This window comes from Cydia fagiglandana, chromosome 15 (genome assembly GCF_963556715.1).
Source record: "Cydia fagiglandana chromosome 15, ilCydFagi1.1, whole genome shotgun sequence".
Classification (NCBI taxonomy): Eukaryota; Metazoa; Arthropoda; class Insecta; order Lepidoptera; family Tortricidae; genus Cydia; species Cydia fagiglandana.
The window spans coordinates 7,417,292-7,440,113 of NC_085946.1; the positions used below are offsets into that span (position 1 = coordinate 7,417,292).

At 38.1% G+C, this 22,822-nt stretch overlaps 1 protein-coding gene across 1 annotated transcript in view; it reads right to left on the minus strand.

Annotated features, from left to right (window-relative positions):
• Window positions 1–22,822, minus strand: part of LOC134671302 (serine/threonine-protein kinase SIK2) — a 74,260-nt gene that overhangs the window by 35,126 nt on the left and 16,312 nt on the right. The window contains exons 2-4 of the mRNA XM_063529126.1: window positions 15,880–15,996; window positions 5,019–5,082; window positions 381–496 (exon numbers count right to left, since the gene is read on the minus strand). Coding sequence (XP_063385196.1) covers window positions 381–496; window positions 5,019–5,082; window positions 15,880–15,996 — 297 coding nt within the window. The remainder of the gene's footprint in view (window positions 1–380; window positions 497–5,018; window positions 5,083–15,879; window positions 15,997–22,822) is intronic.

Here is a 22,822-nt window from a genome sequence, read left to right on the forward strand (position 1 = left end):
GACAGATATTAACAGTGTAGGTATGCATGCCTAACATTTTTTTACGGTAAAAAATATCTCGTAAAATACTTAGATAACACAGGGTTCGGTATTTTTGTGACCTGTATGGAAATACAATTTTACGACCACAAGATTAAACTAAACCAGCGGTTCCCAACCTTTTAGATGCGTTGGGATTTTACGCTCTCCTAAAATTGTATAGTAGTAAAAAAATATGAAAGTCTCCTCAGTTTTGCCTCTTGTCTTCTTGCACGATAAACAGAAGGATTCTATAAACTTATGGCTACGGCCTATGTGGTTAACCGCAGTCTGAAGTCCTTGTATACTACTCCATAATGGACAAATTTTGCTAAACATTGTACCTTAATGTAGACACGAACCTTGAGATCTCGATGCACTATTCGTCGCTCGTGGCAGTACTCGACCGCAGACAGGATCTGCCAGAATTTGCGCCGCGCCGCCTGCTCTGCCATCCGGCCGTACCGAGCGATGTAGTCTACAAGGAAATTTATTTGATTAAACTTGGTCTTCGGCGCACTTTAGGTTTACGCGTACGTTCTTATTTTGTGATGTAGGGAGTTTCATTTTATATGTCGAAGCAATGTTATTTTTATGGATATACATATTAAAAATTAACAGATACTTGGCCGTGGTTTAAAATAATGTTGCTTAATGGATGACAACTATGAAATTATACGAACATAGGTTAGGTCGCAAAAATTAGATATCTTAGCATCTTAGCAATAATTAGAATTTATCCTCCTGAATATATTAAAATAGTAAAGAGTTAAATTAAAACCGTATTGGGACTTACGGACTATTATTGTACCTAATATGTATGTAGGACGCCATTCGTCAGGACGCTATATTTACAGCATACATTAAAAAATACTTGTTTTGGTCTCAGGTAATTAAATAGCATACCTTCACATATACTTGACAAATTATGTTATTTTGACCCAAGGTTCGCCATGAGGCCCTCTATTTAATATATTATAGTAAAAATATTCATGTTTTATTTTAATCAAGGTGTTTCCCTAAGTTTTGGCATTTTTATTTTAAACTTAATCGTATATTCGGGGATCAACCGACCCAACACTTGAACGAATGTTTAAAAAAAATGGCAAATATTTGCTCAAAACATTATGTAACTTTAAATAGCAGTCTAGCACTCCGGAAACCAATGGTTTCGTTACAAGACCGTATGGTAAATATTGTATGTTATTGCTGTAACGAGAGTGCCCGGAAACCTACGATTATTTGCTTATTTTGAGACCGAATGACATCAGCCGTGCAGGTGCGATTACAGTCTGGTCCATTATTCATGGGCTTGTAAACATAATGCCGGACCACCGGCGTTAGTATTGTGTTTAAGTTTAATTGATAATACTTCGGTGGACAAGTGTACGAAGTTAGGCGGTTCGTTCCCCTTTCCCTCCGATAGATTAGAAGTAAATTTTGGGATCTGACTTTTTTAATTCTATGCAAATACTTACATTGTGTGTCATAATCATAAACTAAGCTACATAAAATACACTGAACACTCTTGCCACGCCAAGATCTTGGGGCCTAAAAGCCACAATTTATTTCGGATAAAACTCGGCTGATGCCACTGCCACAGCAATCAAAGCATTAAGTAATTATGTACCTATACATTATTGGCCTAGTTGGTGATATCTGACGGAAATTGTTTTGAAATGGATAGTCTAATGCGTATATCATTATCTCAAGAGTACCTATCAATTCAATCACTCAAATAGGGGCTAATTTTGTAACGCTTAAACAATTAGCTATATACCATTATTGGCAAGGAAAATGCAAACTGTTATAATAAATATAATATACCATAATGTTTACAAAATTATCAGCAGCGCCCTTCGAGCAACACGGAAAGGAGTCGGCATTCCAAGTTGTTTCCCCTCTGCTGATGTATAAGATCAACTGTGCAACCGAGCGCGGTGCGTGTGTATGATTGGATGTTGTATGTAGTTACACTTCTTACTAGAAGTGCGACTGTGTGCACGTTACTAACGCAAAAAATGGCAGAACGATTTCTACGGTAAGCTAATCGTTTGGGCTTCTCCCATCCGACGTGTCAGAAGCCGCTGTTACTCGAAGGCAACACCAATTCAGTTGTGCTCATTTTCTTTCGTTATTTTAATGAGTAAAATTTGTACCTATGAAGTCAGTTATACTATAGCAATCTAATAAGCCACTGCACAAATACCTAATTGTTGCCAATTTAACCGCGACACATAATTAATACATTAACGAATAATCCAGGAAACCAAGATTAGCACTCAATTTATTATTCTCTGGTTGAATAAAAGCAAACAAATACATACACTCAAAGAGAAGACTAATTTGACAATTCTATCCAGAACCAGATTAAAACATGCTTCACAATTGTAATTGCTAATTAAAAACAGGGATTTATCATTTTGGAGTGCTCTTTGATAAATTACATTTTTCATTCGAGCCTACGTTGGCGGAGGTACATTCAGAGCCTGTATTCTGCTTGCCTGAATCTAGTCCAAACTTCAAACCCTTAAGTGACCAACGCTCCTATAAATTTGGTTGCACGTTAACGTTAACTGAAGAAGACGCGCGCGGACCAATACAATTTCAATGTAATACAAATACGTCAACACTTTATTCTAGAGTTGGCGTTTGGTTTTTCGGGAGAATGTAGTCAGCTGTGCGCGAAATTGCTTCCCCCACCCCTAACCCTTGCGCGCCCCACGGTAATGACGTCACGCCCAGGCCTCTGACGTCATGGACGAAGCGACGATCGCGGGGTGCCCTTAATCGATTTCGAGGTTACGCTTTTGGGCGATCGGATTTATGAAGGCAATGGTTTAATTTAGCTCGGAACACGCAAGTTCAAAACGATTAAGTAAGTGCTTAGTAGAAAACAATGGAATTAAATGATAGGAAGATTGTTGCTCTAAAATTAAAGCCAATATTTATGCAATACTGTTACTAAAACAAATTATATTCATTAATACTCATATTTAGTAGCTACCTACCCATTAAAATTCCTAGGTAGGTTCCTAGGAGAGTACCTACAATTTTTTCTAAAGATTACCCATACCAAATGTTCACCTTTATAAGCCTATCAAACAATGATATTATATAACATATTGTACTGAAATAGTATCCAATGTATCGAAACAGTTATTGCGAGTTGCGAGTTTAAAAGGGTTCTGTTTGAAAAGTCCCTTAAGTATACCTACTTCATGTGTTCGAACCTATTGAACACAATCGAGAGATTCGAGAGCGAGTTACAGTCACCATCAGATATATCCGACCGGCCGAGGTGTTCACAATATCTGAACAAGCACTCTAACGCCTTGACAATAGAGGCGTGCTCAGATATTTGTGAGCACCTTGGCTACTCCGATATATCTGATGGCGACTGTACCTTTACAACTTATTTGATGGAAAGGAAATTGGGTAGGTATCGAGACTGGGAACTTTCAATATTATTTAGATACGTGCGTAGGTTTCACATATAGGCAATCAGCGTTTCGCGAATTCATAGGAAAAGGAATAATTTGCTAAACAATGAACGTTATTTGCGTTATTGCTGAGAATACAATAACTACGGTCCTTTGTGATACGATAAAATAAGCGTTAAGTGAAGTTCTGTCGTAACAACGTGTCTGTGCTCGGTAGCCTTTGGGGTTGTGCACAAATCACGCGAGGTGTTTTCGGCTACTTTTTGAACCCCCCCTTTCCCTTGGTCATATTTGGCGAGGTTTTTGGTTACCCCCCCCCCCCCCACACACAACCTCACGTGTATATTTTATGCAATTTTTCATTCGACTTAATTTTAAGATAAATAGCTATAGTACTTATATAGAAAACCTTGATTATTTTTCTATTTTCGTTAAATAGACTGGCTATTTTGATGTGCAGAGTGAAGATTTATGTTTAACGAAACCGAGAAATAATATCTAATCATGTGATAGGTTTTTTTCTTAGTTTCGTTCACTGTAGTAAAATACACGTGAGGTTTCCTTATACCCCCCTCCCCCAACGTGATCTATCGTGATTTTTTCGTGAAGCCATCGAACCTCGCGTGATTTGTGCACAAGCCCTTTCCAAATGACGTTAAAGTCGAGTAATTCGAGTGAAGGTAACGTCAGTCGCAGACGTCGCAGTCCACCTGTCCACTGTCCTTTATCTAATTTAAGTTTCTTCCTACGCTGTTGAGGGGAAATAATGTAGGGATGTTGGATAACTACGCTTAGACTACCTTTATTGATGTATTGGAAGTTTTATTTACTTTTCCTTTTCATGTACGACAAGAACGTCCTTATGCTAGCGGTGAAGTGCGGCATATTGCTTTTTGGGAGCCTTGAATCGAGACAGACCTAAGAAGCATTAAATTAATGGATACACAATTTTGCCAGCAGTGTTCCTTGCGTGCCGCATGTTATGGCTCCTCTACACGATGGGCCAACGCCGGCCACTCCAAGGGACGCAGCCATGCGGTAGAATGACATAGCAATATCACTTGCTCCCTCTAACGCATAAATGCGTCCCTTGGAGTGGCCGGCGTTGGCCCATCGTGTAGAGGAGCCATTACGACTATTACGAGTAGGTATGTTCGGCGACAGGAATAGGAATTGTCTGCTTTATATTTTTAACAATACCTATTACCAAATATATATGGCACACTTAAAAAGGGTTTCCCTTATTTTCCGGCTATTATTTATATTTACAATAGTATAAACTAAGTATAATACATATGTTTATATTGTTTATTATGTGGAACTTTGTATTATCGCTATATCGAGCGAAGGTTCCGTTCCCAGCGACAGGTAATTAATGAATTCTGTTCAGTTTTTCCAAACACGTGATAAATCGGCTATCAAACAACACAAAGCCATTGTATGGTCAATATCGCTGCTAATACACGTCATCAATCAAACGTCGGGTTGGAACCCAACGAAAAATGTGAATAAAGAAGGGATATATTTAAACCTATTGTTCTTGTTGGACATACTTACCAAAAATCTCTCCTTTACTGGCGTATTCTGATACTATGTAGATCATGTTTTTCGTCTCCATGACCTGTCGGCAAAAAAATATTTAATTTAATAGAAAATAGTTATTAATCACACTCAGAAAATAAGTAAGTACCGAAAACCGAAATGAATAAATAGATGCAATTTTATACATGACGTAAAATGAGTATAAATAAACTTGTAGGTATAACAATTTTTCCGTCTGGGAGAGTAAATATATCTACCCAGGAAAATCATGGAAAAATAAATAAAGATACTATAAAAAGTTCTCTAACATATTAAAGAATAAAATACCGGTCCCCAGCTTAAGCTTCCAAATCAAGAAGGTAAGTTATACTCAATAAAAACCTTCGTTTGGTTTAAGCATTTTTTCACTAAGTAGGTACTTAAATACGCGATTCCAACCACATAATTCCTAGTAAAGTAGACAAAAAAATCTGAGCAATATTCTAAGGATCCCACGTTCAGCATACAAAGAAACAAAGAAGACTATACATATTGCGAATCCGTTCAAGGGCATCCACATTTTAGATTTGCCTCGGGAATCTTTTAGCTATAAAATGAACGTCTATTTTGATATCGCTGCATATAGCAAATATAGCAATAGGAATTGCTAGTGTCTATGTCGGCGGCCGATGTTCCTGTGTAATGTTTTGACAATAGTCACATTAAACCAATATATACATATAGGTAGGATACGTTCGTTAGGTTGCTTCAGATGCCAGAAAGGGCAAACTGCCCAGAAATAGGAGCCCCGCGGGCTCCGTCGACTCAGGGAACGAGTCAAAGATTATCACGTTTCACGACATGCCTAGGAATTTCACGATATGCCTGATGTTACGATCGGCCGCCGACATCTTAATCTCGTACGCTGTAGAGCAGATAGGTAATAGGTACGATTTTAACGCCAGATCTTATGTTTACAAAATATTGTGTATCAGTGTATGAGAAGTGAAAGTTTTATAGTTATTGCTAAAAAACATCTCGAGTTTTTGACACTACTAATAAGGAATATTACGCCAAACTCTGCGTAGGGGGCGCCACAAGCACAAACAGTATTAAACAAACCTCCTGGATACGTCAATGTCAAGCCTAATTATTTGTAACATTTATTGTGAAAACATTAGAACGAACGAAGTTTACATACACTTCAACAAAGCGAAAAGGCATTATTCATAAAGGTCGTGCCACAGTTCGCGTTTGTTTTGAAAGGTGTTATCGTAGACAGCACCGGCGTCAGTGAGTCACGCGGAGGTATTTTTAGTTGGTTTACATTTTTACGGCGATCGCGTCCGTGCCGCGGACAGTTCACGGGCGCGACCCTCCTAAACTTGCCTCACCTTACATCATTAGCAGTTTCACTAGAATACCGTTTGGCATAATCTGCCGGTGTATTATGGATGGCTTTATCCATCTTTATCCACGTAATAAAATAACTGTCACTTTTTAACACCGTGGGATAGAAAGTGACGGACACCGTTTTATCACGCTGTCACGTAGACAAGAACGACCATCATATCCGTACTGAATAACATATCAGCATAACCAATTTTTATCTAATTTATAAATCTGGGTGTTGTTAATTGAATATCTCTATTCTGATTTCTAAGAATCGTAAAGAGATGTCTACAGAGTTCGAGATGCAAAGCAATGCATCATATCCGATTGTCGTATTTATTATAAAAATTGTCTCGGGTATGAAAATCCTCGACCCCTCTATCTGTCTGAAATCACTAGCTGGACCGATTTTATTTGGTTGTCGTTTTTTAGGGTTCCGTACCCAAAGGGTAAAACGGGACCCTATTACTAAGTCTTCGCTGTCCGTCCGTCCGTCCGTCCGTCCGTCCGTCTGTCACCAGGCTGTATCTCACGAACCGTGATAGCTAGACAGTTGAAATTTTCACCGATGATGTATTTCTGTTGCCGCTATAACAACAAATACTAAAAACAGAATAAAATAAACATTTAAATGGGGCTCCCATACAACAAACGTGATTTTTGACCAAAGTTAAGCAACGTCGGGAGTGGTCAGTACTTGGATGGGTGACCGTTTTTTGTTTGCTTTTTTTTGTTTTTTTTTTTGCATTATGGTACGGAACCCTTCGTGCGCGAGTCCGACTCGCACTTACCCGGTTTTTATTTGTCAATTTTGATAAAATTTGGTAAGTTTGAACAGCTCCTCATTCCGGGCGGAATAAATACGATATCCCAATTTGGGATTTCGTGTATGTTTAGTTATCACGTCGGAGTAGGTTCTGATAATCTGGAATAACTCATTACAACCGGCAAGGTTGATGGTAGGCGACCAAGAGGAGCCAGTCCCACGCGATGGTCAGACCAGGTCTCCAAAGAACTTCAGATGCCGATGTCACAGGCTCTCCATCAAGCTGAAGCCCACAATAAATGGAGGAGCCTATTGCAACTTTCCGTCGAAGCCACGATCCTCAGCAGTGACGGAACGACTTAAGGAGGAGGAGGTATGTTTAGTTCTATACGTTTTCGTAACTCAGAGGATGATTTTAGGACATACAGCAAATTGCTTACATAACAGGAAACTATCCACCCGATTATACCGAAAACCGACGAAAAAAGGAAAAAATAAAAATTGGCCCAGCTGTGTGTTTAGGTGGGTATATCAAAACCTGCCTTTACGTTTATCATACATTAAAATTCACACGGAGGAAAATACGTGAGACTTACTGATTCATAAAGACTTCAAGGTGCTTCAAGACATTTCATGCATAGGTCATTGTATGTAACCACAATTTGTATATAAATAATGTAGATCAGAGATTCCACTAGCTTCCAGCATACAGCTACGTATTTAAGGAGATTCTTTTGGTGTCCCTTTCCCTTTACTTAAGCAATCTTTAAATTTAGCAGGATAAACAATTTTTAAACAAGTCGAAATAAAAATAATAGTGGACAAAAGAATAACAGGTAATTTATTGATTATTTTCATAATGCTTATACACATTATGAATTATTCTAGGTACTTATTAACTGACTGACTGAGTTAAATCAACGCCCAGCCCAAACCGTTTGTCCTAGAATGCTGTTTTTTTTACAATAGGCTGTCTTTAAAACATAAGCACTAAGAAGAGATTTTTAGAAATCCAACCCCTAATAAAAACGGTTATTAAGGAAAGCGAAGCGCTGAAAGTTTGTACCGGAAACGACAATTTAAGTGGGCAACAGTTAGTATACTTAGTTTTAGACTTTACTGTCTTGTCGGTTCATCATTTTCCATGTAAACATGGCTATAATCGTCAACCTTTTCTTTGTCTCTTTATTTTTCCTTTCTTTACTTATACATATATTTCTTTATATCCTCCTGAATATGTTTAATCATTTATTTACATACAATATATATATATACAGTGGTACTACTAAACGAAATTAATAACTAGCTTAAATCTAAAATAGGCCCCTGAGGCATTGTACCAAGGATGCTGGCGGCATTTCCTCGCTGTATCGCAATATAGGTACATAATTTATGAATGTTCCCAGTGCAAATCCAGCCTTCAACTGAAACCCACTGAGTTGAGCGATCCCGTCTTGGACTTTTCCTTCTTTCTTGGAATACTCGTAACTACGCACATGTGGACCAACTGACTGCGAATTTGAATCAAACATGAGTACATGAATAATATATTTCTCCTTCAAAATAATGAATATATATTGGTATTTTCTTACACTTACGCATAAATATCTTAATAATAATAACAGTATAAGCTGCACTTGGCCCTGCTCCGCTGCCGGCGGCACCCTAGGTTAGGTTTTTTATAATGTGTCTAAGTATATGTATTTTTTATTGTTTTTTATGTGCTTTTCTATTTTACTTTTGTATTCATGTTATAAACAACCTAACTTAAGATGAAAAATAAATAAAGAGATAAAAACGGTATAAGCTGCAAAAACCGCATATATTTATACAGCTATTAAAATACGGCGGCTAAATAAACAGGACACAATGATGTCATCTGAATTTTTACTTATAAAATATAATATATATTTACCACTATTAATAAAACTGGAACATTTGAGTATACTCTGTCGTTACATTCCAGAGAGTGAGGAGAGCTATTATAGTAATTTCTAAGAAAATATAGAAACCGAAGGATACCTTAAATTATACAAGTAAGTAATACAAAACCAACGCGAAATTAAAAAATATTTTGCAACGTCCGAAATGGACTTTGCACGCCCTTCTAAACATTAAAAAAACCTTAACCCTTTACCAGGCTGACATTTCATAAATGACAATCGAATATCATTCTTACTCATCGAAAATAAAACGCATGTTTGAAGTGTCGCATGTGGGAAATTATATCCCTTAGCCTGGTAAAGGGTTAATTAAACAAAAAAAAAGTAAGCCAAACTAAGTATTGTAATAGTGACATTGTTCTTTTCCACTGTTTTGACTCTGCTTTGCGTCATTCTGTAGTCGAATTAGATTTCTTTATATGATTATATCTTAATCAAAGAACAAACGAATGCTGTTGCATCATCCTGTGTAATTGGAGACAAAACTAATTCTTGGAAATGTTAGTATCCGTCGCTCCTGGTTCTGTGAACATTCGATCGCAACGGAAGGGATTAATCTTATTTAGCTGGATATTGTTCTCGGATAAGCGAATGCGGCGCGGTCTATTTCTGGTATCTATGTCAAACGAATTAGTCAAGTGAAGGCAAGTAGTGTTTGTTTTTAATTAGCCACAGTAAATTAACGTTCACTGGATTTTTTTGTTGGACTGTTAAAATACCTACACAATAATTCAAAGTAAAAGGACCTAAGTGGCGGACTTGTTGCTAAAACGATCTCTTACAGACGACTACAGACAAGGTAGCAAAAATTATAAACTATAATAGGTATAAATTGTCTTAAATACGTTTAGTAAATGAAAGTACTTTGCAATTGTATAAAACCCTTTAAGTTGTAATGAGCGTTCAATCTCGTACGAATGTGAAACATATCTGCTCGGGCCTTGTAGACGTCCAAGATTGTTATCTTCCTTATGTAGGAATTAACTTGTTAAACTAACAAAACAAAGATAAACAGCAATTAATCCTTTCAAGGATATTTTGATTGTTCACAAGTAGGTAGCAGCGGACGGAAAGGCTTCCTTTCCCGGCGAGGAAGGACGTTCCAATTGTTTGTCGATTGCTATTCAAGGTGTCAGAAATGTTTGTACAGTCGTCTCAAAGATATGTTTACATTTTTCGCCTTATTACAAAGGGGTAAGGTGCAAAAGTGTAAACATATCTTTGACGTCGACTGGACATGAGGAACCTCCGCCGGCCCATTCAAACGCCCAACATGCCACCATTCATGCGGGTTACGAAATCGCATGCACCGTTCATTGTTTCAATTACTGGGAGGAACGAATGTCGGGCGTCATGTCACACCACAAATCGAAGATCAATCTTCATTTCTTTTTACGGTGTACCTACTATACTGGTAAACAATTTTTTAGCCTACCACTTAATAATAATTAATAAATAATAATTCAGCCTATATACGTCCCACTGCTGGGCACGGGCTTCCTCTCACTCGCAAGAGGGCATGGGAACTACACCAGTCCCCACTTTGCTGGCCCAATGCGAATTGGGGACTTCACATACACCTTTTGAATTTCTTCGCAGATGTATGCAGGTTTCCTCACGATGTTTTCCTTCACCGAAGAGCAAGTAGTAAATATGTGGTGGTAAAGTTCCGCAAAACTCATTGGTACATTGGAAATGAAAGAGTTTTTATTTATATCAAAAAATCTATCTTGACTATTTATTCTTGAATACATTTCAAACTGTATTGTGGTTCATATTAATGTTTTCCGCCAAAACTAAATGTGTTTCATCTATTTTTAATCAGCTGAATCAGGCTAAATTGTTGATTGCTATCACTATATAAAATAGGTAGCAATATTTTATTCGTTTAATTAAGTTGCCTTTGAAACGAAACTAAGGGCTCGAATATGCAAGAACGATAGAGAAGCAGAAGATAATGAAATTTCGATGTTCGCGGTAGGCCTTCTGGTATAATTATAAATGAATCTATACCTACCATTACTTTAGAAATACCTACTTTTGGGTAAGTAAGTGTTATTTTAGGTCTTCATTTTTGCAGACAAAATTCATCACACCACATTAGAAAAACCTAACCCGAGAAGTGTGTCCGCCAGTCGGGTACCCGTACCTAATCCATAATTGGAGGATGTTTACTTATTTCCACGCGGCGACCGCGTGACTCGAACCCCGGAGTTAATTAGCCCGCCGAGTGTGCCGAACGACAATCGCAAATCTCTAATCGGTCCGATAAATAATCCCGATTCGATACCAATTCTTCAATAATGGGGAAAGTGCCGATATTACATAAAGGTCTCGCGAAGTACACCGGAAATATATTTTCGGAAGTAAATTGGAGCTGTTAAGGATTGCTGATAGAATCGGACCACGTTAAGTTTTCGTGTCAAGTGCTACGTCAAGTATGGAGCATAGAGGAGTTACAGAGATAATTGTGTACGCAGTCTTACTGCCAAGTTAGTGCAAAGTTAGCGTTGTCAGAGTCTAGTTGTGCATGACATCAGCGACATTATAATGGTATATGACGTGATATCGTCAGCAAACTGTCAAAATATGCTACTTATTAGAATTGCATTAAGTCGAAGCATAGAAAGACGAAGATATCAATTTCGTGTTTCGTTGGATATAACATTCATTAGATTCGCAAATCTTGCCAAGCACTTTTATAACAACATTATCATATACTTAGTAGGTCCAGTCTACAAGTGGACAGTGGATGAATCATCGACTTTTTTTTAGAACTTAATAAAAGAAAATGTGCAGTACGTATATACTATTTTATTTACTCATCGTTTATGAACTAACGAAATCTGAAGGGAACATACCTAATGAAAATATATATAATTATATCTCGATGTCACCAGATATAAGAAAATAATGCGGAATCGCGAGCCAATAGCGCAATATACGTGACGTTTATTTCTTGAACAACTGTATTTACTCGATAACTGCATAATGTATGCCTATTTAACATAAGCGAAAACGGTATGACTGACAAACGACGTATAACTAGAAACGTAACCAATTTTATTGGAATTGTATCAATAGTATGCGTTCGAAACTTTAATGAGTTATTGATTGATTGCGTGATTCGAATTTAATTGGATGCACTCCAATAAAAGTGGTTAAATTGATCCACACATGACATCACCGTGATGTAGGTAAATTATCGCTACGGCAAAACATGTTTTCTTGTAATTTCTTGCGTAATTATATAAAGATATGAATTTCTTTATTGGTGATATAAAAATAAACCGTTATGAATTTCATTAACCGTTACTAATAGCCTCTATTTTACAATGTCACCTCTAAAGTTCGAAGTATTCAGTTAAGAATTGAGATATACTTATGTTTTGTAGTGTTAAACACATGTTTAGTAAAGAAACTGTCTATTTTAACAGGTGTGCCGTTGGGACTGTATAAAGAAATTCTAGCGATATATCCTGACTCTGTTCAAAAATTAATAAGTGTTTTTATTATGTTTTAAAAATGTTATTATGTAATTTAATAAATCAAGAAATTGTGCCCTACACCCCCGTACTACTGTACCCCAATATTTTACTACATCCTACTACGGTACCTACGGTATACTCGTGTCGGAGGCCAAGACTCATTTTGGGTCGTTCCGCCATTAAGTAAGTAAGTACTACGGTACCTACGCAAATTGCTTCAAATTTCTTTGACTTAATTGGGGGATAAGATTTTAATCCGATAACGCCGAAATTTAATGGTCTATTATTAGAATAATCTATTATCTTGATCATCTTAGAGAATGTACCTAAGACCATTGGCCGGTAATATTCATTACTTATATTCAAATTAATTTTATTGGTTCAATTACATGTCAACATTATTATTATAATAGGTACCGCCACTTTTCACTAAAGTGGTGTTATGATCAATACAACTCAATTAGGTTTGAATATTTCTGTCAGTTGAGATGTTATTCAAAAGGAACTTATTGTATCTCTAACGTGCACCGTATTTCGCAGTAATTAAGCAATTCATAATGAAAAGCTTAAAGAGACAAGGCAAGAGATTTATTAAGCCGCGGCCGAGTGATGGAAAGCTGCAGCGAAACAACGAGCGGTCGGCACTTGGCACTACACCAAGTGCCAAATGACATTGCAAAAAACACTAGACTTTCCCACTCGTTGTTTATGAAAAGCCCCGTACGGCAAATTAGTTGACGTCGTCAGAAAACCATAAATATGCAACGTTTATACAGGGTGGCATTTCCAGTGGACAACATACTTACACATTAAAATTTAACGTTGTTCACAAGAAATTTTCCATTAAAAAGATACCTGCCCCAATAGGTCTTATTGTCATTAAGCCAGGACTTTATCATAGCAGCCTGGTGAAATCGAGCGAACTCGTTCCTATATTTAGTAGGGTTTCTTGTAACTTGTGCATTTACTCTTGGAAAATCGGAAAGCTCCATTAGATGAAGTTGAGCTACTGATTAAGATTATAAAATGGTGGCTTATTTGTGAAGAAGTTGTTTTCTAAAAAAAATATTAGGCTAACTGTTAAAATATATCTCTCCATATTTAACAAGCTAGAAAAAGTAAAATATAGTGTTGATGGTGACATAACACAAATGCACAAATGTGCACCATCAACAATTTTACCCTGTATAACATATGAGACAATGCTCTTCCAATTTGCATATGTGAATACCTAAAATATGAGGTGTCGTTATCCGAGATATCTCCAATGTCACTGGATGCGCATGCGCAAGTGGTCCGCCACTCGCCAGGCATGGATGCATACGTAACAAGAAGCCGCTGGTCACGCGTCAGTAATGGTAACTGTACATGCCTGCATGTCGCTCCAATCGCTAACACGGGCTTAGGAAAACCAGAGGGGCTACCGTGAAAACCGAAATTCGCAAATTGCGGGGATCTTTCTCTTTCATTCCAATGAAAGCGTAATTAGAGTGACAGAGAAAAATGCCCGCAAATTTGCGAACTTCGATTTTCGCGGTTATAGGCCAGTAAGTAAGAGTGCTATTCGATTACGTTTTAGTTATTAAGTATCGGAGGTCATGCTACACTGTCCGTCGAGGACCCAACCAATGGGAATAGCTATAAAATAAATATGGCTTACTAAATCACTTCACTGTGAGCTACCACTATCACTTAACCTCTAGAACCATAACAACTCTGCGCATTTATATACTGGTTGACTCAAACTGCTGTATTCGAACTTCAAGATATTCACAAGAGACGACACGTACTAGATCCATTCTAGATACTTTATAGTTTAGATATCAACTAGTTCTCTTTTGCAGCGCAATTCGGGCAACCAATGTCACTTTTACGTTAGATAGAGTATAAGATACCTATTAGATGTGAATTGGATCTCTAAGTCATATCCTGTGGAAATCGTTCAAGAGTATCTCCAGAATCGCGCAAATGTCAAATTAGACAGGTTAGATCTTAAACATATCGTTATCGTATCTTGGTGATGTCTAAAAGATATCTAATAGATATATATTTCAAAATCCGAATCGGGCCCAGAGTAAACAATAGCATTATTAGTAACGTCATCTGCAGTAACGAGCGGTGAACGGCCCACCAAGCGGCTAAGTCGCCTAATTCATACGTATTTGTTCCGCCGTATAACGGGATCCCATTTTTGCAAACGAATGACCTCCCTGAGAACCAGCGATGGCCTGAATATTGTCCCGCTATAATATAACGTTTCTGTATTGGCACTTTACTGTACGGTTACTTGTAATTTGTAATTGCTAATTATTGTTTAAATAAATCTGCCTGTTGGGACATGGACTTTTAATGGCTCTTCTACACGATGGGCCAGCGTCGGCCACTCCAAGGGACGCATTTATGCGTTAGACGGAGCAAGTGATATTGCTATCTCATTCTACCGTATGGCTGCGTCCTTTGGAGTGGCCGGCGTTGGCCCATCGTGTAGAGGAGCCATACAATTTCGTTTAGAATCGAACCTGAAGGAAGGCGCTGTAGGAAACATACGGCATGATTCGAACTTTAAGATATATCAATAATTTGCTAAAGATACGACATGGATCGGATATGCCAGTGACATATCGAATCAGGCCAACAACAAAGCAGTCGCAAATTGCAAAGAAATGTTATTACTAGGTATCTATAGTTATCTACTTAACCAGTTGTAGTACGAGTGTATGCATGAGCATTAGCACTTTAAGTAAGATGCATTGTGCATGGTTTGTGGTGTATTAAGTATGTTACCTCGTTAAATCCTTGAATGAGATTTATGTTCTCAGACAAAAGAGACCACTGGCTAGTTGCAAAATAGATGATACCTTAGTTCTTAATGCAATTGTTATGCCTGTAGGTATTGCTTTATTGATAAAGTGGTATGTTTTATATTACAGAATAACACAAATATAGTATTTCATGTGTGCAACCCAGCCACGCGGCCATGGAAGATCATCCTCCACTTGGCTGACGACGGCCGAAAGAGACCTCATGGCTCCTCTACACGATGGCCCAGCGCCGGCCACTCCAAGGGACGCGTTAGACGGAGCAAGTGATATTGCTATCTCATTCTACCGCATGGCTGCGTCCCTTGGAGTGGCCGGCGCTGGGCCATCGTGTACAGGGGCTCCTCTTGATGGCTAATATCAAAGAAGCCCAAATCGACTCAGTGGAGGATGGGGATGAGGAGGGGCGACCCCAAGTAAATGGGACTACCGGTCTAGGGGAAAGAAGAAGATAGTATTTCAATTCAAGTGTATATGATAGTCGCTTACCTGATAAAGCTTAATAATATGGGGATGGTCGAGCCTCTTCATGATGTCCACTTCTCGGTAGACCTTCTGAAGATTGCTGGCGTCTAACTGCGATTTATCTATTATCTTAATTGCTACCTGCAACAAAAAGACGCTTACGTCAATAATAGATAACACAACTAGGTACTTAATTGAGCTTGATAATGCATGTTAAGTAATTTATACGTCTTTTCTTATCATTATCACGTGCATTGTTGATTATTGGCGACTTTAGAGTTAAATTTAAACTATAGTGAGTCAGTATTTGTAAACACGTATTCAATTACTACGGTTATACTCTAGTATAAGATAAGGAACGTACTGGTGCTCGACGCGGTCCCAGTGCATGTCATCTTGAAACTTAAGTCATTGTCAATAGAGGTGACAGCAAGGTGTTATCTATTGGGCATTTACATGTCGAGCACTACTTAGTTAGTACGTTTACCTTAGATGACGCAAATGCCAGTGATGACTCTACTTATTTACGTAATGAATTAGCAACTTTGGGCTTCTCAGAATTCCGTTTTCAGGCAGAGCAATTTTCACGGCCGCGACGCGTGTACTGTGTACTCGAAGCGAAGGATTGGAAAGCGGAAGAAAGGATTCACAAGAAATCAGTAAACATATAAAAACACCAACATAAGGTAATCGTATACCGGTGCTCGTCGCGGTCCTAGTATACATGTCATTTTGAAACTTAAGTAATTGTCAATACCCAAGTAGTATGCTAATACCCAATAGATGACACCTTGCCGTCACCTCTATTGACAGAGGTTGAGCTCGACATATCGAGCACTAGTACGTTTACCTTACAATAGTTTAGTAAATGAAACATGAGCTAAACAGTGTTTAAGTATTCATTAATCAATTATCGATTAGGCGGTTAGACTAATTAACAGGGTAATTTATTCTGTATCGCTTTGATATGGATTGCACTTACGCGACCAATCCAATTAATTTCTCCCAATTCGAGTTTGAGAACCTTTTAATGGACTTTAATAAATACGGATGAAACGAAGAGCTCCGCAAACACAGACACAGTTGAAACTTTTAGAAATCGGATTTCAAATAAAATCGTGTTAATTTTTTTAAATACTGTTGACAAACTAATAAGTTGTGAAAATTACACAAACATTCTCACCGCTAGACAAAAGCAACAGTAACTTGGCAAATTGTGGTGCAAATGGTAAATGTTGCAATGTTTAATTTAATTTGTGTTCTCTAGGTACCCGGATAACGTTTAGTCTATTAAAAAAGTCGAGATTGACCTTTGCCCGCTTCATGTTATCTGGTTTTACCTACACTTTTTACGTTCACAACGGAACATTAGTTGATTCGCTACTCCTGACGGGCAGACAAAGAGGCGATGACGTCAAGCTCACGTCACTCGGCGTACCGACGATTGGGGCAATTGACGTGATTGCTCGGCGACCGATTCACCGATCCCGACTCCCCTAATGGAAAGGTCTGGGGAAAGGATGAACATAAGTAAAATATCCGATTTAAAGCGCCCAGTGACGTGTAATTCTCTTATCCCCAAGGGCCTGGTTACACATTGATTAGTACATAATGCGATTTCTTATAGGTTATAGGTTTTCGCGGGCTTGGTTTCCGCAAATCGACGTCATATTATTGCGCCTATTTTGCGTGCTGTGGGTTGACGGCACTATTCTTGCCAACCCAACTCTACCAAGACCCTTGACGTTGCCGACGACTTCTGGGAGAGACCCCGGTGAGCCGAGGTGTTGTGCCCGGTATTCAGCCAGTGCGATTTCTTACATTTTCTACTAAATTCAAGTAACAAATGTAGGTGTGTACTCGTACTAAACACTAATAATCAGTGTGTAAACACATCCTAATGGTCGGTTGTACAAAGATCTTTGTCAATGTCATCCATCTTGATTGACAAATTAGACCATTCTATATGAGATGACAGCTGATGCAGCCATATTTAATGTTGATCAATTAATTAATTCTTTAATGCAACTTGCCCTGAAAGCTGAAACTCTTAAACGAATAGTCAAAATATTCTTAAAAAAATATTGACGTATACATACACATTGCGTACCTACACAAACATTTTAGAATGGCTATCATTATGGAAAAAAAATACTCTATCTAATTCGGTTGTTGTTATTTTAACTTTAGCTCCTCTTTTAAACTATAGGTACCTACCTACCTACATTTTATTGCACGTTTGAAAATTTTAAGAACATTTTTACTGTTTTAAGTTTCACGGACAACGTGTTCATTGTACAGTCAACTGTAAAAATATGGGTGTATATACAAATCATCTCAAAAATATGTCCCATAACTCTTATGTCAGGGAATTAAGAACTATGTGACATATTTTTGAGTAAGTTGTCTACACCCATATTTTTAAAGTACGTATAGTGTACGTGTAGAGAACACTAGTCGCGTTAAGTAGAGCTTTAGGAGCGTGGAGATTTAATAACAAGTCAGAAGGCCCGAGTGCTGCTTTGATAAGATAAGCCTTTAGCCTTACGCTACGTCTTACGTAGGCGAACAACGCGCGAACGCGGCGCGGCGCGGCGCGGCGAAAGCGGCCGCCGCCGCGCCGCGCCGCGCCGCGCCGCCTGACATTCGCGTGCAAATCGCGTCGCACCGCGTTCGCAACGAGATCGCTTACGTAGGACACTTCTATGGGCATCAAAGGATTGATTTCGCCGCGCCGCGCCGCGCCGCGTTCGCGCGTTGTTCGCCTACGTAAGACGTAGCGTTATACGGCTTGTCAGGAAGCTTTGTACTGTACGGACACGGACAGCTACTAGATTAAACAATAGTTGCATTACCAGCGCTAAATGGGGGTTTAGACATCATGACTTATTATAAATGTGGAACCGACAAAGGATCTAAAAATTAATAAGATTATCGTAAATTAAGTAAATAGGTAGAGGTAGGTAAGTCAATTTTAAACCAACCAGCATGTACCGTGATAAGAATTTATATTCCCTTAAAGTAAAATTTTCTATTGATATCACATACAGTGTAAATCAGACAAAATATGTTATATCTACGAATGGAATTCCCCAAAATCGACTCTCATCGACTGTCAAAAATTACAATGCCTTATCATTTCCGCAAACTCGTCTATCAGCTACGGTTTACAAAATTAGAACGGACACGGGTAAATGACGAGGGATAAACCGAGAGTAGACACGTCACTTCAACTACTCCGACATTGACCCTGATTAAGGCGACTCTCTGCATCTGTGCTAGAGATGCACCGGATATTCGGTTACTATCCGGTATCCGGCCATGATTTTAATATCTGTCTGGATACCGGATAGTAGCTTACTATCCGGCCGGATACCGGATAGTAACATTGCTTGATTTCGGAGTAAACTAATTGGATTTAGGAAACAGTCTTGATCATAATCGTACTTGTTTATTATCATAAAACAATTTGAACATTCGACTGACTTGCACGCGCACTCATTTCGAACCTAAAAATGTGTCCGCGCGAACGTTCACTAGGAAACAGGTCAAGCCTGCAGAATGTGCACCTGAAAAACAAAATGTAGGTATAGCACCGCTGGCCGAATATTCGGCGGCCGGATATCCGGTCGAAGGTCAGGCCGAATATCCGGTATCCGGCCAAACAACTATCCGTTGCATTTCTATTCTGTGCACATTATACGGGATAAAGCTGAAGATTAGTAGGTATTATATGGTCTATCTATGGTATAGGGTACCTTTATTCATGAAACATATCTGATCAGCTATTAAAATATTTTTTATAAGTATGTAAAACATACATCACTGGCTCAGTGACCCAAAGAGGATCTTGGCCTCTGACACAAGAGAGCGCCATTCTGCCCTATTCTGCGCCACTTCACGCCAGTTGGGTATTGGGTAAGTATGTAATAGTACTCCTAACTAGAGATGTGCGCCGATGGCAAAATCATCGGCGGCGGCGTCCGATGATTTTTTGACCGGCGGCGGCGGCGTGATCGGCGTGAAATCGGCGTGACATAAATTTTGATACTGCATGAGAACGTGGCTGTAGAAACTCTACATTAAAGCCTTTTGAGTATTTACTAGGCTATCCAAAGCATATTATGTGTGTTTTCTAAATTATTGCCGAAAATTATATCCCGGCATGTCACTTGGCAACCATTTATCTCCAATACCAACCTAATAACGGTTACCAACGGTATGTTTAAATATTAAAATAAAAAGGATACTATAAAACCCTACATTTTAGGCAGTATTTTTACTTACTTTGTAAGCGAAATAAAAATAAAACATAATAAAAAAAATCTTTAAGTTACCTTAAATCTATATTGACTTTTCCCAGCCGCTGTCGCCTTACGTAGGATTTGTTACGAAATAATGATGAATACTTTACATTTGTCTGAACTGAAGTTTAACAGAAATGTATGTTAGAATAAAGATGTCATCGTTTTCGAAAGTAAACTTCTCTGGCAGGATGATTCGCTCAACAGAATGTCTTTGAATACCCGTTTTATGGAATATTAAGGTCTACTTTGTTTTCTTTACTGCTAGCTTAGTGATGATACTTGGTGATTTAAGTTCTTATAAGTAGATATAATTTTTTAGGTATAGCTTATTACAAAGCTTTTACCTGACTTTTATAATTTTGATTGTAATATATATTGTTAAGTAAAAGAAGCTGATAATCACAATGACTAAGAATTGATCGTGTGTATTTTTTTTAATGAAATTGTATATTATGCGATAAATAAATCTAATCATATCTATATCTATCATATGATGATATTGATGATGATGACCCTCATGCATGTCACATACGAGAACTCATAAAATACACAATTAATTATAATCGTTGTGACAGCTTGCTGAAGATTCTAAGAAGAAAATAGCATGTTTATATCCTAGGAAATAAACCTGCTATTTTCTTGACTTTAATTCACTGATTAAATTGACAATAAAGAGACTATTGATGTTAAACAAAATGCGTTGTACAAAAAAGCTGTGCGATAAAATGTCAAATAATAACCTGCGGAACAGAAACTAGATCTTGTTTAAATTAACGCTAAATCGTTATCACAGCTAACACCGCCACGACAAAAATGATGCTAATTTGCTTCACTGGCAAATAATAAGCGAAAAAGCATAAGAATCTTTAAATTATACATCTGACACTATCTACTCACTACGCAACATGGAATAAGACACGATAGATATCAAAATTTCCCACGCCGATTATACGCCGGTCAAATTTATCGGCGGCGGCGGCGTGGAAAAATCGTCGGCGGCGGCGGCGCGGCGGCGCGGCGCACATGTCTACTCCTAACTACTAGCTATAGGTACGTGTCAAAATATGTCGAACTGCTCTTAGGTTTCTTTATGATTATTGTTAACGGTCAAAGTTTAATGACGCAGGCCGAAATGTAAAAGGGACCATAAGGACTTACCTTATGTTACGAGTAAGTAGTATAGTAACAGCACCAGTCATGGGACATTTAAGAGGGAATTTGGAGTATTTGTGATATTTCCCTAATACATGTGAATGGTCTACCGCTTAGCGTATTGAAAGATGAAAGTCCTACCCGTCTTTCATGTTTCAGGCGTGTTGTATCAAAGTTACTGCAATGAGTTTCCACATACTTAACAAATTAAAACTATGCTATTTTTCTCCAGTCATGGACACCAAAGCTCCAGTAATGGGCCCCCCAGTAATGGACACTGCTCTATCAGTATAAAATATTGAAATAGGTCATCAGATCTGGTCCATGTTATCATAATATTGCATTATCATCCGATTTGCATATTTAATTACGAATACAAAATTTCAACTCAATCGGAAAACGGGAAAGTGGCTCAAACTCGGCTACCAAGATTTGACCCACACTAAAAAACGATATTAATTTATCCGAAGTCCGAGCATACCTCCTGGTTGACATATTTCGTAACTACATTTTACTTCTGTATTGTTTAAACATGAAATGATGGCATGGCAAGCATCATTATGTAAATTTCCCATTATAGGAGGTATGCAGTTTTACAGCTCCTATAATGGGATTGGGCCAAATACCACTATTTTTTTACATGTGTGGACTCACAACATAGTATGTTGTATACCTTATCTCATGGTAAATGCAATTAACAAAACACATTTTAGTTTTCATCAAGTATTAATTAATTAAAATTTAATAAATTAACTCACCTCTCTTAGCGAAGTTGTTAAGAATTCGTAGTGGTATTTTTTTTCAGTGACACGACAACTTTTGGATTGACGCCAATTTCTTAAAAAACAACCAAATTTAATAAAAATTCAAACTGAAACAGCTCTAGGACTCTTATTTATGATAATATACAGGCAGTGTTTATAAACTACTTTTAGACACTTATTTTACAGGATTTGTGGTTTTTTGTCCCATTACTGGTTCCACGCCCATCATAGGGTACACTACTATAAATATGTCATTTCTTGAAACGACGAATGTTGTGTGGGAACCATTACGAAATTCAATGGGCGCTCGTAAAAGGGACCATGATAGATCTTTTTAGAGTTGTTTTTTTCAAAGGACGACTAACTGAAATAATGAGGATCGATTTTTACGATTTCCACCTTATGATCCCACCTTATGGTCCGATTTGCGCAATTTTATCTACCGTGTGTATGACAAATCGTTGTCGATTATCGTAACGATTTGTCATACACACGGTATATAAATAAAACTGCGCAAATCGGACTGCACAGTTTAATCGCTACGATTTATAGTTACGTGTGTAGCCGGGGTTACCTAGGTGTAAACTCTATGGTTTACTAAACAAATTAGTGCTGCACTCTGGCGGCAGAACATTACATCTCTATTGTCAGGCGTGGTTCACTCCGTGATTTCGTCGCTTTCCTACAGGTAGCTAAAAGTACATCCGTTCCACCCCAATTTTGGGGAAAGCCATAAACCGTGCG